Source organism: Sebastes umbrosus, chromosome 12 (assembly GCF_015220745.1).
Source record: "Sebastes umbrosus isolate fSebUmb1 chromosome 12, fSebUmb1.pri, whole genome shotgun sequence".
Lineage (NCBI taxonomy): Eukaryota > Metazoa > Chordata > Actinopteri > Perciformes > Sebastidae > Sebastes > Sebastes umbrosus.
The window spans coordinates 3777247-3795490 of record NC_051280.1 but is presented as its reverse complement, the minus strand read 5'-3'; the positions used below and the strand labels follow the sequence as shown (position 1 = coordinate 3795490).

At 40.6% G+C, this 18244-nt stretch overlaps 1 protein-coding gene across 7 annotated transcripts in view; it reads left to right on the top strand.

The window, feature by feature from the left end:
• LOC119498195 (ATP-dependent 6-phosphofructokinase, platelet type-like) overlaps positions 1-18244 on the top strand; it is a 39965-nt gene that overhangs the window by 18631 nt on the left and 3090 nt on the right. For 4 of the 7 annotated variants that reach the window (XM_037786780.1, XM_037786778.1, XM_037786784.1 and 1 more), the window contains 7 exons: positions 1577-1723; positions 6353-6423; positions 6978-7065; positions 9465-9617; positions 13809-13973; positions 16878-16939; positions 17751-17862. In XM_037786780.1, the coding sequence (XP_037642708.1) occupies positions 1577-1723; positions 6353-6423; positions 6978-7065; positions 9465-9617; positions 13809-13973; positions 16878-16939; positions 17751-17862 (798 nt within the window). Of the gene's footprint in view, positions 1-1576; positions 1724-6352; positions 6424-6977; positions 7066-9464; positions 9618-11467; positions 11621-13808; positions 13974-16877; positions 16940-17750; positions 17863-18244 lie in introns of all 7 variants that reach the window. The other 3 variants (XM_037786779.1, XM_037786785.1, XM_037786782.1) reach the window with 1 other exon arrangement.

The following is an 18244-nucleotide window of genomic DNA, read 5'->3' as shown; positions in this document are numbered from 1 at the left end:
TTTCTTTACCCTGAAACATTTTAAAGACTTTAGAGATACAATTGTTTTGTAGCTGTGAAGAATATTGATCATCTTTACAATGATTTGGGCTGGGTATCCTTTCAAATTGATAGCGATGCCAATGCAAATCCGTTCTTTTTTTTTTAAATAGGATCACATTCTAGACCTTTCAGTACATTGGTGTTTAATACTGTTGTCAAACAGAAGTATCTGAAAAAGAACTTTGCCTAAACAGACCACAGTCTTAGGAAAGTTATGATTTAGAACAGCCTTTAGCATGCAGTTTGCCATGTTATGATTTTGTGCTAAATACAGTACCTGTGAGGGTTTCTGCACAATATTTGTCATTGTTTTGTGTTGGTAATTGATGTACAGTAATAAATATATACATACATTTGCATAAAGCAGCATATTTGCCCACTCCCATGTTGATAAGAGTATTAAATACTTGACAACTATCCCTTCAAGGTACATTTTGAACAGATTAAAAACGTACGATTAATTGGCGATTAACTATGGACAATCATGCGATTAATCGCGATTTAGTATTTTAAAAGATTGACAGCCCTAATACTAACACAAATCTGCTCACTGAACTTGTCTTCACAATTGTGGTATTTTAAATATTGTTATGCTCTGAGTTTTGCCACTGAGAAGTTCATCAGCAGCTTAGAGTTGGACGCCTGTTCATTTTGATTCTCTCCACATTGTCTTCATGTTCTTTAATCCAATCCATGTCCTCAATTATCCTGTTAAAGAATTGCGGGAGAAAAGCTTTGGAAGCCCTATCTATTGTACCGTTAATTCCCAGCACACCTTTGTGACTGAGTGTATGAAGCTTGCATTCAAATGTGAGTCATGAAATATGGACCTTGTGCATTTTGATATTAGGAGTTGAAAGTTGTTGCGCAGCAATTTTGGAATGTGACCTAAAGGTATATTCTGCTACTAGTGGAGCAGATGATTCAAGTTTGTATAGCAAGAAAACATTTGGATAGTGAGTAAAAGTTTGTATTTGAACATTTTCAGTGGTTGTCCTGAGAAAGCAGCTGCTGCTTCACTGCGTCGTTTAGCAGCATGTGGCTTCTTGCATGCAAGGTAATCTTTGCCTGCTGCTGTTCTGCTCTGAGGCAAAGTCTTGCCTGGCTCTCCAGCAGTTAATGAGACATGGATGGTATTATCAGGCAGTGTAGACGGACAACTGTCCTGTCAGGCATGGAGAACAATTATTCTTAATTTGCAAAATAATCCTGCGGTGATAAAAGTCACCTGCAGTGAGTTTTGTGTCATTTGCTTACTTCATGTCTGCTACAGAAATCACTGCTTGTCTTCATTGCCTCTAATAGTTGCTGATATACCATCTTCTTCAAGCCAAGCATCATACTGTACATGCTGTGATTGTACACTGAATATAAGCCTGAGGTGTGAAGATGTTTTAAAATGTGACAAAGCTTGGAGGTGTTATAACATACGGTCATACTGTATGTAAGTGCCAGGTTTTGCTTTCTCCTCTATGTGTTTAGTGTATTTCTGTGTGTACTGTGTGTTTGTGACTGCCTCTCTCCATCCTCCACAGAGCTCCTTCAATGTTGCGGTGCTGAACGTCGGCGCCCCGGCAGCAGGTATGAACGCTGCCGTGCGTGCTGCTGTCAGAGTGGGAATCACTGAAGGCCACAAAATGTTTGCCGTCAATGACGGCTTCGAGGGATTCTACAAGGGACAGGTAAGAGTGAAAGAGAAACATGCAACTATGTAGTGTACATATTTGTTTTCAGTATATTTGTCTAGGGCAGCATCACATAATCTCTTTTTTTTCAATTCATTTAGAGTTGTAGTCTATGAAGTGTCAGAAGTATCAGTTTCTCAGAACCCAAACATGGCGTCTTCAAATGACTTGTTTTGTCTGACCAACCGTCCAAAACTCAATTTACAGTGATATAAAACAGCACTACATTGGTCCAAATTATAGGCATTTTCTCTCAATTAAAAACATTTTTTAAATGTTGAAACATTTTAACTATATTCAGATTTTTTTTTAAAAAATTATATAGTGTTTTTGTCATTTCACAGTACAGCAGTCAGTAGAAATTTGCCTGAAAGTAATTTGTCAGAATAAGGAAGGATCTCAACTTACAGTATATCTATCTACATAAAATCTAGAATCTTACCCATGTTGCATGAAAAAATGGGTTCTATGTATGGGTACCTACGAGTCTCCCCTTTACAGACATGCCCACTTTAAGATAATACAAATACAAACATAGTCGAGTCAGCACACTGACACACTGACAGCTTTTGTTGCCTGTTGGTCTTGAGTATGATTTGAGCATATTTTTTATGCTAAATGCAGTACCTGTGAGGGTTTCTGGACAATATCTGTCATTGTTTTGTGTTGTTAAATGATTTCCAGTAATAAACATATACATACATTTGCATAAAGCAGCATATTTTTCCACTCCCATGTTGATAAGAGTATTAAATACTTGACAAATCTCCCTTTAAGGTACATTTAGAACAGAAAAGAAATGTTTGATTAATCGCGATTAAATATTTTATTAATATTAATTGATTGACAGCCCTACTAAAAATACACGTTAGCTGTCAAGTGCATGTGCATTTTTTTTGTACAGATTAAATTCTTCTAAATTCAGGGGACCTCTTTTGCCCTGTAGTATTCAGCAATTTATCAGAACAATACAGTAGTGCAAGCAATGACATTGTATATGTTGCAATTTCTTCAGCAAACTCTTCAAATGTTTTAATTATCAATTACAATAAATACACAGTTCAGTCATGAAATCTCTGCTCTCAGTATTGTGAGGACTCAAGTACAAGAGAAGTTTATTCAACCTAAATAAATATTAGTCACGCTGCGAGCGCTGTAGTTCTGGGTTGTCATGTTACTCAAGTATGTGCAGAGCCTTATTCAACCTGAACTTGACACTGCTGACAAGCCAACGTATCTTAAGACATGATTGGTCAGGCCATGCTGCCTTTTCTCTGTGGCTGTTATTTCTGCACCTCTCTATCATAAATGGCTTTTATTATATCTTACATCTGCATTCCTCAGTGATCCAGGAGCAAATACTACCATCGGGCAATGAATCAGACTATTAACTTACTTAAAGCTACTAGACAATGAGGGTAAGCTACATTCCTTGGAGGTCATGGTGAATTTACTGACCAATAGCAGGGAGCAGGAGAGTGGCGGTGCAGTCTCTCTCCTCCCCTCTGCTGCACTGGCTACAGTGATAACACTGTGTGTCCAGATAAACACTGATACTTAGTGTAAGCCAATTACTCCACTCCTACAGCAGCTATGCCATGTATACAGTATACACACACAGTCTTGGTTATACTTATACTCCAATTGCATGCATGCTTTCCAGAAACACACACGTACACCTTTTCAGCTGTGCAGAGTAGCAAAGACTTGTTGAAAGCGATGAAGTGACTTGAGTTGTCATGTTGAAGGTTTAGACTTGATTGGAAAGGAAAGCTGTGATCCCCTGTTAAAACCCCAACTAAGTAGGACACTGATTATAATATACAGCTGCTGGATAAATGTAGCTACGCTGGCACAGTAACCGGACATTGACAAGAATGAATAACCGATAATATAAAGAAGACGGGACAAAAAAAAATTTGGATCCAGGGGAGGGGGGAGGGGGGATATTCAGACAAAAAACCTCAGATTTGACAAGATTAAAGTGGTAAATTTCCGAGAAATAACTCACAAATTTAAGAGACAAAAACGTGAATATTCTTTGAGATTATATTGTCATAACACATTTGCGAGAAAAAACTCTGAAAAAAAACAGTTTTGTTTTTTTTGTCAAGGAACCCCATCGCTTCACTTTGCAAGGTTGGATCAACCTCATCGCACCTTCAGACGCCACCGTTAAAACACTGCGGTAACATGAGATGCCAAGTGCAAAACTGTGGTAGCGCCAGCTGCTGTCTGAATTTTGTTGCTCCTAAAGTAGTATTCTTACAGTAAGGATGGCCTCTGAGCGAGGCGGAGGTCCTGAAAGATGCATATACGCATTATCTTTCATGTTCTTTCTGTGTTCTTTTATGAACATGAATAAATACTAATATAATTTATATATTTTGCACTTGGCGGCTCACGTTACTGCAGTGTTTCTGTGAATTTAAATTTTGTTTTAAATTTCATTATTTTTTTCTTACCTCAAATGGCCCTAATACGCCGTCGTATATCAGCCATGCGGAGGGTGTTGGTTATATTTACCAAGGTTTTGAGATATCGGTCTTTTAAGATTTCTGCCTCCACCACATTAGTTTTAATAACATTTTCTCTGTGGTGCTCACGGCATGAAAAAAATTAATTTAAAGAAATTCAGCAGCCACATCTTTTTCTGAAATCAGTGTCCCTGTTAGTCTGGATAATCCGCAGAACACACTATCGACAGATTTCAACGGACAGTCTCTTCTGTAGGAAGTAGCTCTAATAAAATCTGTTGTCAATGAAGTCTGTGGATCTGTGAATCTGTGAATCATCATCTACACATCAAAAATGAGTTTAGTATGACCATTCTACCAAGACTTCTCTTTCTGTTTCAGAATGTTCCTGTGTTTATTGCAAAATCTTTTTTTAAGAGTTTGGATAAATACATATCTTCCTTTATTTGGAACAAAAACATTCCTAGAATTAGAAAAGCATATCTAGAGAGACCGAAAGATGCGGGGGGACTGGCACTGCCAAATTTTCTGCATTATTACTGGGCTTCCAACATTCATAAAGTTATTCACTGGGTATCAAATTTCTATGAGGGCACAGGACTATTATGGGCTGAGATGGAACAATTTGTTTGCAATCCAGTATCCTTACCATCAATGCTTTGTGCACCACTACCTCTCAGCAAAAAAAGGCAGACAGTCAACCCCATTGTAAATGGCTCACTGAAAATATGGTCCCAGTTTAGGTCACATTTTAAACATAAACAGGCGCTCACTTTGCTACCTATCGTATCTAACGGGCTATTTCCACCTTCATTAATAGACTCTGCATTCCAGTTATGGTTCAGGAAGGGGCTACGATGTATAAGGGATCTTTTTCAAAATAAAAACTTTATGTCTTTTGAGCACATTGTTAGAGAACATGACATACCTAAATCTCATTTTTTCAGGTATTTGCAAGTGCGCAGTCTAGTCAGAAAGCTTTTTGTTTCCTTCCCATCTCGCCCGACAAATGTTTGGATTGAGGAATTTTTAGATTTGGATCCTCTTGAACGTGGTCTGATATCTAGACTGTACAGTGAAATTCAAAGGGTGGCATCGCCTTCACTGAACCATCTCAGGGAACAATGGGGTAAAGACTTCGGAGCGGTTATTTCAGATAAAGTTTGGCGGTTTGCAATTGAACGGATCCATTCAACATCTATCTGTGTAAAACATGGATTACTACAATTTAAGATTATTCACAGGCTCCACCTTTCAAAAAGCAAACTCGCAAAGATGTTCCCAGGAACAGATCCAACTTGCTCCCGTTGCCATCAAGACGATGCCACCCTATATCACATGTTTTGGACTTGCCCAGCCCTGGTTCCACTCTGGATCGCTATCTTTGAAACCTTTTCATACATTTGTGGTAAAGAAATACAGCCAGACCCAACAATTGCAATATTTGGGGTAGCTCCTCCAGAAGTCTCACTGTCATTGGTTCAAGCTGATGCAGTGGCTTTTTCCTCACTGCTAGCGCGAAGGCTAATACTACTACAGTGGAAATCCAACAATTCACCGACGCATTCTCAATGGATAGAAAGTGTAATGACATATTTAAAGCTAGAGAAACTTAGATACTCAACAAGAGGCTCATCTAAGAGGTTTTTCAAAGTGTGGCGGCCTTTTCTCTTTTACTTTGAACATGACTATGTATCTAAACAGCAGATGTAGGCTCCCCTGATCCCCCCCCCCCCCATCCCCCACCCACACGTGCACACACACACACACACACACACACACACACACACACACACACACACACACACACACACACACACACACACACACACACACACACACACACACACACTCTCAAAATCCACATTCACACAAGTATGGATGTATAAATGTATGTTATTTTAGTAGTGTTCCACAATTTTTTTTTTTTTTTTTTTCTTCTTTCTTTTTCTCTAGTATTTTAGTTACGTATGTACTTGTCTGATATGTTGTGCACCTTATATTGTTTGGTATGTTGTTTTGACTATGTACTTTGAAAAATGTAATAAAAAGATTTACACTAAAAATGAGTTTAGTATTTGAAGGGAAGTAGTTTTTGCAAAAATGAATGACTGAATAATTACGACATCTTCCTGTTTTTATAAATCAGATCAAGGAGATCAAATGGGGAGATGTTGGTGGTTGGACTGGCCAAGGAGGCTCTCTGCTCGGGACCAAACGGTGAGTTGTGTGTGGGAAAAAAAAGTGTAGATGTGTAATCTGAAGATTGTATTGATATTGTTAGTGACTTAAATCTTGTATACATTTGTTGTTTTTTTGTTTCTTGACATTAGATGCTGTTTTTTCTCTTACTTTTCTCAAATTAAATCCTTTTTTTTTTTTTAAATGAAATTAATAAATTAATCATCTGTTGTTTTATTTTTTTGCTTTAGGCTCATGATTTCTGTCTTTAAAAATCAAGGAAGTTGTGGATCCTCAGACGGGAGATTTAAATAACTCTATCTTTTCCTTTGCTCTACCAAGTGATGAATTACAAAATCTTGACCTTGAGTTTAGTTACCAAGGAGCGAGGCAGAATATTAATGTTAATCCTATCTGAATGAGGTTTAATCCTTTACAAATCTCAATACATCCTTCTGCCAATTTACTGTATATCAATTAAAACACTTTGTGTATAGTCAGTGTAACTGTACCTTAACTGACTAAAAAGGCTGACTCTAAATATAAACAATAGCTTGACAACACAATTTAATTATTTTGTTTCTATATGCTAGAACTCTTCCAGGCAAACATCTGGATAAGATCGCTGAGCAGATTAGGATCCATAACATCAACGCCCTGCTGGTCATCGGAGGATTCGAGGTTTGTAACTCTACCTGATTTTTGAACATAATGGCGGTGTTTTATCTTAATTGCACAATATTTTATCTTTCAGTGTTTCCTCATACTTTTAAAATATTTTAGTCTGACTGTTTGTTTTATGTTTCAGAAGCTACTGATAATTGTTTGACAGCAGAATTCCTGAGTAATTTTGAAAGATAAATCTGATAAAACTTGATATACCTGCCATACAGCATTATTAAGTACTCTCTTTCCAGTATTTTACCTGCATTATGTATTGTATTGTCTGATTTAACTGATTTGCCCTACAGGACATTTCAGTTTGCAAAACACGTCTCTGCTTCTGTATAACCATATCTTCAGTATACATTTAAGACATGTAAATGTTATAGGGTCTCTCCTTGTCTGTCCATATTTGGTTATTACTTTATGGCCAAGCTGCAAAGCCAAAACCTTATGATGATTTATATGTAAAACCTCAGTGACCTTAACCAAACGATGGATTTAATATTCAGCAGTAGAGTGAACTAGTTGTTAAAGAGGATGGGCCTCATATTTATATAAGTGTGCAGGTAAAAGTTTGGGCCCAAAGTGTAACTTCCATCACTAATTTAAATGATATTTAAATTTCTAAACAAATATTTTAAATTTTCCAAAATACAGCGTTTTTTTGACTTGGGCAGCTAGGCCAAAAAATGGACACTGTCTCCCTCCCTGTCTGTCTTTCTGTGTGTGGAGCTACAGCGTCTTCTTCCTCTGTGTGTTTCATTGTCCTCTGTGATTGGCCTGGCTCTCTCCCTTTGGCTTCTCCCACCAGTACAGTCATCCCCAGACCTTTTTTCTGTCCCACCCGCCATCGCTGTCTCTGATCTTCCTACTGCACACCAACAGGCCCTGTCCCCCTTCAAAGCCCTCTTTTCAATAAGCCCCTCCTGCCACGTTTGTCTTCCCTACATGTTCCTCAACATTTAGTGTGTTCATACTGGAAAAGATAAAACTAATACTCAGAGAGGTCTGTATGCTAAGTTGGCTTAAAGGGATAGTTATCCACAGTCAGTGTATTAACTACAGTAGATAGTGGTTGGCACGCCCTCAGGAAGAGCAGACAGGAGTTAAGACCCAGACACACCAAGCCCAAATCAAAGAACTAGCGGCGATGAAGGCTGACTGTTTCGTCGCCCCACGTCGCCTTTGTCTTGGTCGACAAGTTGCATTTGAACACACTGCAAAGACTAGAGCCAACAGCCAGTTTACACGTACGTGCCTGCGTGAGAGGAAATTATTTTCCAGCAGGCGGCTGTAGTCTGTATTCATCATTCAAAAAGGGAAACTGTAAGACCGAAGGCCGTTACACAAGCCGTTGTTATGATTCATTTCAGATGGCCCCGTCGTTGTGAAAATATCCGTGTATTGGAATGATGTAATGATGTGATGAAGATGAAAAATAAGAAGAGCCTTTTGTGTGCCTTCGTTTGCTTGCTTTCCTCACTTCCGTTTCTCTTATCGTGCACTGATTTGTTTAAACTGAACAGCCAAGTGATTTCTTTCTCCGATGGGCTCTGCCGCCAATTCAACGTGCTGAATTGGCCAGAAAACCTCCAACACGGGCAGACTAGAGCCGACGGTGCCGACACATTGCAAAAGCTAGGACGGCTCCAAACTGTCTGACAGCTGTCAGCTTGGTGTAACAGTGCCTTTACTGCACGGAAGCAAAGCAATGTACTGCTGTGGACGGGGCCGGCAGCAAAATATATTTAAGCCACCTAAAAAAAATAATATCAGTTTAAGTGTATGCTATATTTAGAATATTTTTGCCGGTTTACCTTGCCGTGAGACAGCTGTACAGTCTATGTTTCAGACAATATTTTACCTCGTAAAAATTACAGTTTTTTTCAATGGAGTCTGGTGGCTTTGCCAAGAGCACAGATGGATACAGCTTCAGTTCCCCGTCAGAAAGGGCTGGTAAAGTAGTGAAAATATTTTAAATATAGCATACACTTAAACTGATATTGGTTCTTTTAGGTGTCTAAAATAGGTTTTGCTGCTGTGGGGGTCATGCCGACCGCCATCTACTGTAGGTAATACATTGACTAAGGATAAGTACCTTATACAACCTCACTTCAAAACACCCAAACCATCCCTTTAACCTTTTATTGTGTTCTTTGTGAACACTGTTGTTCCACAATGCAATACACATTGGAGCTACTAAATGCTACATAAATTAAAAAAAATTAAAAAAAAAAATTGACTCCTACCCCCAGGATTTTGTTAAAAACTCTCCTATGTCCTCTTGTCCAGTGTACTTGTAAAGACCTTGGCGTTAGGCCTCTTCGCTTTCCTCCCACACCTCATCCCCTTTGTCTGTAGACCCTCAACAACAACAACAACAACCAATAAGACGCTGGCTCTCACTGCTGCAGGCATATGTGGGATTACTGGAACTTTCTGCTGCGCGGGACAAGCATACCGAGCTCTGTGTGCCTATGGTTATGGTCCCCGCCACCGTCTCCAACAATATACCTGGTTCAGACCTCAGCATTGGCTCAGACACCGCTCTGAACGCCATTACTGATGTAAGTGTGGCTGGATGTGTGTACCCTGGCCTAACACACACACACCATCCAGCCTGTCAGAGTTTGGGGCTTCGCTGATCGACAGCTCGCATCCTCACTTTAACAACCAGAAGGTGGACTTTATTTGACAAGTTAAGACAGTCAAGACAGTTCAGCAAAGGGCTCACATGATATTGACAAATGCTGTACAGTGTCAGTGGGCTGCAGTATTTTCTGTGTAAACACAGTCAGCCCGACACTCAACAATCGAACCTGTAAGTAGAGCTTCCTTAGACCTAAATGGAACGTAGAGGCTTAACCCTCTGCTTTCACATAAACAAAACCATAGCATAATGGTAGTATATGATACTGGTACAGTGCAAAGAAGTATGAGAACAAAAATTCAAACACAATTCAGACTTGCCAGGTCAAGTCAATTTTATTTGTATAGCCCAAAATCGCAAATCACATATAGCTTTGGCGACACATCTTCAGGCAAAAATGCAACAGGAAATGATTGGCTAATGGCAAGACACTGATACAGTATATATTTTTTTTAATATCCTTGAATTACAAATATATTTAGTTAGTTATTAAGTATACCGAGGTGGATGTTGCAACCAGAGGTCCTAGAACAGTAGAAACACAGTCACAATTACCACAGAAGCTAATAAGCAGGATTCAGCTAATGCCCACACACTGCATCAGGACACATACAGCAGAAAAACCCTCAATACTGGTTGTTGTTGGAGGCGAGCTGGACAGCGGAGGTCCCAGGTAAGTGCAGCTAGGGCATGCAGTGACGTGTTGTGGCATGTTTTTGGCGCGTGGCACTGGCGTGTTCATGCGGCCCGCTCTGTGTTTGTTTGGGGAAACAGCAGACGACTGGACGATGATGATATACAACGCAACAGGGACACTCTGCTTGCATCCATATGGCACAGAGTTGGTGCTCTTGGAGAGTCTTCATGCCGTGATGTACAAGTCCAGCATTGCTGAATGCAGTCTACATTTTAAGTCTTGTTACTGTTTTGAACCAGGCCAGGCCCTCTGTACATTCTTGCACATAAAAGGAAGCGTTGCCCACAGCCTCTGGAGACCAGCCCCAGTCTTTATCTTGACATGTCAACACCGCTATGTGTCAGCCAGGGTGACCCCCCCCCCATCCCATCCCATCTCCTCTCAGCCAATGGGAAGCCAAAGCCCCGGTCACCTGGAGAGAGCCAGCCCAGCAGCAGCACACACACTGCAGGCCATACACACGTTACAGTGCTACATCTTCATGGTCTCGGTTTAATTCAAAGGACTCCCTTTACTTGTGTCCTTCAACCTTGGTAGACTAGAAGTGTTCAATTATGTAGAGTTGGGGAAAGCTCCTAAAATGGCATTAACAGTAGATTATCGTTCACCAACTCCATAGGGGGAAAGATTACTGTTGAACTGGTATATTTAAACTAGCATCAGCTACGTCCAAATGTACAGTAAGTGGTTAAAACTCAGAGTTAAGTTTTAAAATCTTCAGGAGTTCTCCTTTGTTGTGTAAATACATGATGTTGTAGATGTTGGTGAAACAGCTCCAGAAACATCCCTGGAAAAAAAGTAATGTAAAAGTGCATTGATTTCTTGCATAATGCAAAAATAGTATATGAAAATGAACACATAGTACATACTGTAAACAGTTAGCATGTAGCATCAAATTGGGACACAGCTTCAGCTACAAGGAAGGATACAAGCCAAGGGAGCCGCTGTGCACCATGAAGCAGCCTGTAAAAACACTGTAGTCTCCTACACAAGGACACACTGACTGGGTCTCAGATATGCATTGTTAACCCCTGGTAGTCTAACCTTATGTCACCGGCCACCACCATCAGGCCTTTGAGTCCCTGCTGCAGTTGTACGAGGCCCGGGCCGACCACGAGGAGTTTTGCATCCCGATGTGCATGCTGCCTGTCACCATTAGTAACAATGTGCCCGGCACCGACTTCAGTATCGGAGCTGACACGTCCCTCAACGCCATCGTGCAGGTAAGGGCCAGTGGAAAAAACACAGGAAAATAACAGCTAGAGGCATCTTCTAGTGATACATGTCTTATGATAATGACAGTTAATGTGGATAAGTCCTAGTTTAACCTATGAAGATACCTTGATTACAGAATCAGTCCTGCATATTTAGAGAGTTGAATTATGATCAGTTCGAAAGCTGTATGTGAGAACAGAAGTAGAACTCCAATCTGTGAGTACACATTTCCCTGCTAATCCAAAATACGCAAATCTGATGACCATAATGCATTTGCATGTCAGCTGACTGCTTTTATGTTGTATTGATGATCTTTATTTTGGAAGCAGCTATGTGATAAATCCCTCTCTTCCTGCTAGTAAAGTTTGTGATGCTGTTTGTGTTTGAGGAGTGCAACACTGATATGTTTTCAAGCCTGGATGCTGGTTGCCAATGCTTTTGTTTTACCTGCTGCACCAACCCGTTCTTATTCCCAGGGCGTCAAATACTGACGCTTTGTCACGGCCGCCAACGTTCAATACCGCCGCACAAGGCACCCTTTGGCGGCAGTATGCGACGCACCATTAACTACAACGAAACCCCATCCACGGCAACAGTAAAGGCTTAGGGATAGTGCTGTGATGACATAGTCTAAAGTGGAAAAGAGACACACATTTGGGCGGGGGGGTGGATGGGTGCAACCAGGAGGCCGCTGTTCATGTCCCGTGCATCAAGTTTCACTTTAACGCTACAATCAACCGATCATTCGTGCCCTGTTTTCTCCACATCGAGACGCATTTTCACTGTACAAACGTAGTAATTTTAAGCCCAACCATGTTGTTTCTTCCTTAAACTAACTATAGTGGTTTTGTTGCCTAATCCTAAGCAAGTGTTTTTGTTTAATTCACAGCATTAACAACGTGTTAACTGCGACCGAAAAGTGACACCGAGGGGTCTGACAAAGCGTCAGTATGTGACGAGTTATGATGAGAACGTGTCGGCTGTACTGTTGATACCAGATGGGTAAAACAATGAGGTTTACCAACAAGATAAAAAAGGCTGCCCTGATGTATACTATTCAGATCTGGTCGACTTCACTCACCTGGTTAGAACAGAGTTCCAGTATGCACAGATTAACTCTGATGTCCATGTCTGCATTTAATCACTAGCCATCCCAATTCAATGATTCTTCTTAATATGGGAATCTAAACCTACCTGTGTCTACAGAAAACCAAGGCAGTGTGTGAGCTACTACACCTACTATTGTACAGCAATAAGAGGCTTTGATGTGAAACATCTTACAGTTAATCTTAAAAATGTATGCTTGTAACTGTTAAAAGGAAGGTTTTGTAAATCTTGCAACAACAAAAATGCTCGTTCAAATGTTAGTTAGTTAAACCTTTTATTGTTTCATAGCAGATAGACCTTGTACAAAACACAAAGTGATAACCATGTCCAATCAAATCCAATAGTAAAATCCTGAATATACTGAAATTACATTAATTATTATGCAAAAGTTGCCTACAATAATATGTAGCTTTCAAGTAAATAAGCAGTAATGCAGGTTAAAACATTTTAGCTTATACTAAGAACCCACAAAGGTAAATGTTAGACTATTCAAACACAGCATCTATTAGGCTATAAATTGTGTTATTTTAACTTTAAAGTAAAACTTAAGTAATGCACCCACTGCCCTGGCATATCAATGTTTTATTAATTAATAAGGAGTTAACCTGTGCATCACTGAGACTCAGAATGTTTGATCTGACTCTTCTTGTAGCATGGACATTAAACGGTAACTGCATGTTTACTCAGTCTTTTATTTACTAAAGTAGAGCTGCAGCTGATCATTATCATCAACTATTTTTTCTGATAACTGTTTTGATTTATTGTGTAGTCTATAGACATATATCTAAATTCCCAACAATTTTCCACGGCCCAAATTTCAGATTGTTTACTTAGACTGACCGCAAACCTAAAAAGCCAAACGTATTTAATTCAATTTAAATAGATAAAAACATCAAATCCCCACATTTGAGAAATTGTAGCAACCTTTCACTTCATTCATTCTTTATATGATTAACTCACTATCTAAAATTATTGTCAAATTTTCTGTTGATTGAATTGAATTTCAGCTCTACTTTGGTGAAGTCGCCGTGGTGAACAAATCTACCGTTTTGCTTGTTAATAACTGTGAAACCTGCGTGTATGATTCAGACATGTGATCGCATCAAGCAGTCCGCCAGTGGCACCAAGCGGCGGGTCTTCATCATCGAGACCATGGGGGGCTACTGTGGCTACCTGGCTACCGTGGGCGGTCTGGCTGCAGGCGCCGACACCGTCTACATCTACGAGGAGCCGTTTAACATCCGGGACCTGCAGGTCAGAGATACAGTCTCATTTCAGCATTTAGTAAAGCTGTTTAATAAGGCAACGTTTTCAACTTAAAGGAGAACAACAGCCACTTCGAAAACATTGATATTATTCTGGAGTCATCACAGTAAACAGTAACTATCTGTCTGCGGCGATATACACCGAGCCTTAACATTATGACCACCTGCCTAAAATTGAGTAGGTCCCCCTTTTGCCGCCAAAACAACCCTGACCCGTCGAGGCATGGACTCCACTAGACCTCTGAAGGTCTGCTGTGGTATCTGGCACCAAGTCGTCAGTAGCAGATCCTTTAAGTCCTGTATAAGTTGCGAGGTGGGGCCTCTGTGGATCGGACTTGTTTGTCCAGCACATCCCACAGATGCTCCATCAGATTGAGATCTGGAGTATTTGGAGGCCAAGTCAACACCTCCAACTCGTCTCCATCCACACGATGTAAAAGAAAACGTGATTCATCAGAACCGGGCCACCTTCTTCCATCGCTCCGTGGTCCAGTTCTGATGCTCACAATGTCCCCATTGTAGGCGCTTTTGGTGGTGGACACGGGCCAGCAGGGTGCACCCTGACCGGTCTGCAGACGTCAGCTACGTCTGCAGTACGTCTGAAGCCCCATACACAACAAACTGCTCCTCACTGTGTGTTCTGACACCTTTCTATCAGAACCAGCATTAACTTTTTCAGCAGTTTGAGCTCCAGTAGCTCTTCTATTGGATCGGACAACACGGGCCAGCCTTCGCTCCCCACGTGCATCAATGAGCCTCGGGTCTGACCCTGTCGCCGGTTCACCGGTTCTCCTTCCTTGGACCACTTTTGGTAGATCCTGACCACTGCAGACCGGGAACATCCCACAAGAGCTGCAGTTCTGGAGATGCTCTGACCCGGTCGTCTAGCCAGCACTATTTGGCCCTTGTTGTCAAAGTCGCTCACATCCTTACGCTGGCCCATTTTTTCTGCTTCCAACACAAAGTTCAAAATGTTCACTTGCTGTCTAATATATCCCACCCACTGCCAGGTGCCATGGTAACGAGATAGTCCATGTTATTCACTTCACCTGTCAGTGGTTCTAATGTTATGGCTGATCGGCTGATCAATGGAGTATAGAATTTAATTTGCAATATAAATGAACATGCTGTCACTTTGTGAATCTATTTTATGTTTACAGGGAAACTGTGTCATACCTTTCTTTTGTTTTCTAGTAGTTATAGGTTATGCAAGTGCTGTCCACTGGAATCATGACAGGATTTCAGAGCATGTTGTGACGGTCATCCCGCGGCGAGCAACCATGCTAGTGACAGGCGCGGCATATTGGTAGCTAAGTAGTTAGTTAGATAGTAAAATAACATTAGCTATAGCTAATTCCATAAATACAGTACTAGACTTTTGTCTTTTGTTGACCACATATAGCACGGATATACAGGGAGTCATAGTCTGAGATGTTCTTCACTGTGGAAACTGCAAGCTAGCTGCTGCCCAAATCCTGGATTACTCCACTCCAGTGGATTTCTCTGTTCCAATAGACGTCATACATAAACTATAACTACTGCAAAAGTCAGAAAGAAATACCCCATGTTCTAAGTGTTTATTGTTAACATCAAATAAATTCATAAAGTGACATCATGTTTATTTTAATTGCGAATGTTGTTGAAATTCTATACTATCTTTTAAATTGCCACTGACAGGCAGTTACAGTTTACCGTGATGACGCTGCCACCTTTTGGTTTCCTGGCACGCCCTTGCAATATGCGTACATGAGCAAGTTGCAGTATTTTTTCCATTATGTTATACAGGCCTCCAGAATAATATCAGTGTTTTAGAAATGGCCGTTGTTCACCTTTAAGGGCTACCGTTCCCCTTGTGTCTCCCTCTTGTTTTCAGATGAGTGCCTCACATCATCAGGAATGTCTCTTTATATTTCATAACCTTAAGTTAACCTGAGTAGTATACATAAATATATCTTTTGAAAGTTTACGCCTGGCTCTGAGGCTCCTACAGCTCATCACTGGCTCTCCCTGGATGTTTCAGGAATGTGTATGTGACCCAGATTATGGCTGTACGTCTGAAGCAATTTATTAATAACCTCTGAACTGCATCACTGCATGACAGACAGATCAGGTCGGGGTGATTAGAGGCGTCAGGGTTGTCCCCATGTTTATGTTGTTGCTGTCACATTGTGTCAGACTTAAACTCTATTGAGTTCATTACAGCTTTATTTATCCCTTTAAGGATGAAGCTTGCCACCCCTCTACGCCACAGTGCTAATGAAAAATGTTCAAATGCACATGCACCTGATAGTCTGTGATCTTGTTTTATTTTTATTTTACCTTTATTCTAGTACAGTTTAATGTCTTTTTTTTAGGGTTTTGATTTGCTTTTATAATAGTTGTTTTTTGATTGCCTTGTGTGAGCCACTTTGTGCTCTACACATAATAACATACCATAGCAACAGAGAATATATTGAGTTTGAATTTGATTGAATTTGATTTGGTTGTTAGTAAAGTAATTCTTCATTAGATATTATACAATATTAATAAGACCAAATCACAAAAACATAAACCAAAATTAAAAAAAAAGTGTTATATTTGTTGAAGTTTTTTTCTCCTGACATTTTGAAAAGTGCAGAAATGACGACAAATGAAAACAAAAAGTGACTGCTATAGAATCTATGGTAAAGAGCCCTGTAAGCTAAGAGTGGTTTTAGGTTTGATTGGGTGTTAGCGGGGGAGAAACAGCAGGTATGATTCCACCAGGTTCCCTCTGGTGGTGTATATGTCACCCTGCACCCTCTCCGTTCTGAGGTGGTGATGAGACGGCTGGATCGGCTACCCGTGCAGGTTGCAGGTTGCAGGCCGCCGTCGCTGCGGTTGAACGTGAACATTCTTTGCGCTTTGTTTTCAGGCCAACGTGGAGCATCTGACACAGAAGATGAAGACGAGTATCCAGAGAGGCATGGTGCTCAGGTGAGTCTCAGCACTCAGATATGCCAGACAATTTGTTCCTTTTTTAAATGTTACATTTCAGCTGCAGTTTCCATGGCATTACCCCATCACACGCACTGTTTAGCCTGTGGGATTTTGCATGGGTGTGTGTATAGCACTGAGGGAGAGAACACGAGATAGGAGTGTAAAAACTATTTATTTTATTTATCTATTTCTTAATGGTAAATCATTCTTTGTGATGCTTTATTGTAAATAAGTATTTGTTTTCAGTGAATTACACAAAACGAATTACTCTTAAAATGTGTTTGACAGCTAATCGACCTTACACACTTAACTCGGTGTCATCTGTTGTGGCTATTTTAAGTCCACTGCACCATCCCACTGTTTAAAGTGCTCCCAGCAGGATGGAATTCTGTGGAACTAGGACAAATGTAGTATTTTGGACAGTGTGTAGGTGACATTGTGTGCCTGTGCTGAGGTTTGCACCTGCGTGATTTCATTATTACAAGACACACTCGAGCACAGTGGTGCATTGCAAGTGGCTCTGCAGGTAGGTGGACAGCGGACTGATGCCCTGGCTCAAGGGCACTTGATCACTGGTGAGAAACCAACAGCATGAGGACACTAGTTAGATTGCTTGGTTCACCCAAATTACAAAAAATACGGCAACGTCTCATTTCAGAATCTATGTCCCTGTTACACACCGTCAACAACTTTCAATAGGGGATTATTTCTAAGGTAGAAAGTAGTTCCTAAGAAAACTTTACAGCAGGTTCTAACTTCTTTGTTTAACCTGTAATTAACCTGTTGCCCTTTTAATGCGTCTTTTTAGAAATGAGAATTCCAATGAGAACTTCACCACTGACTTTATCTACCAGCTGTACACTGAGGAGGGAAAAGGAGTGTTTGACTGTAGGAAGAACATCCTCGGTCATATGCAGCAGGTAGGAAACAGACACAGACACACACACACACACGCACACACACACGCACTCACGCACGCACACACACACACACACACACACACACACAATCACATTTTATTGTACATGCTTTATTTTCACTAGTTGGAAGTTAATGAATTGAAGTGATGTAGGGAGTCATGTTATCCTGAAATTGAGTGAGTCCATAAATACTCCTCTTTGCCTGGGCCAATCAGCTGCCTGCATGAGCGGCTCGTGACGGCAACCTTGCTTACTGCTGCGGCTCACACGCGCGTGGTGTCCACACCAACAGCATTGCTGCTGTTGCTGTAAATGATAATAAGGATCAATTAAAAGCAGGTATTCTATTAATTATGGAGCCATGCAAGTTACTGCATTTTCC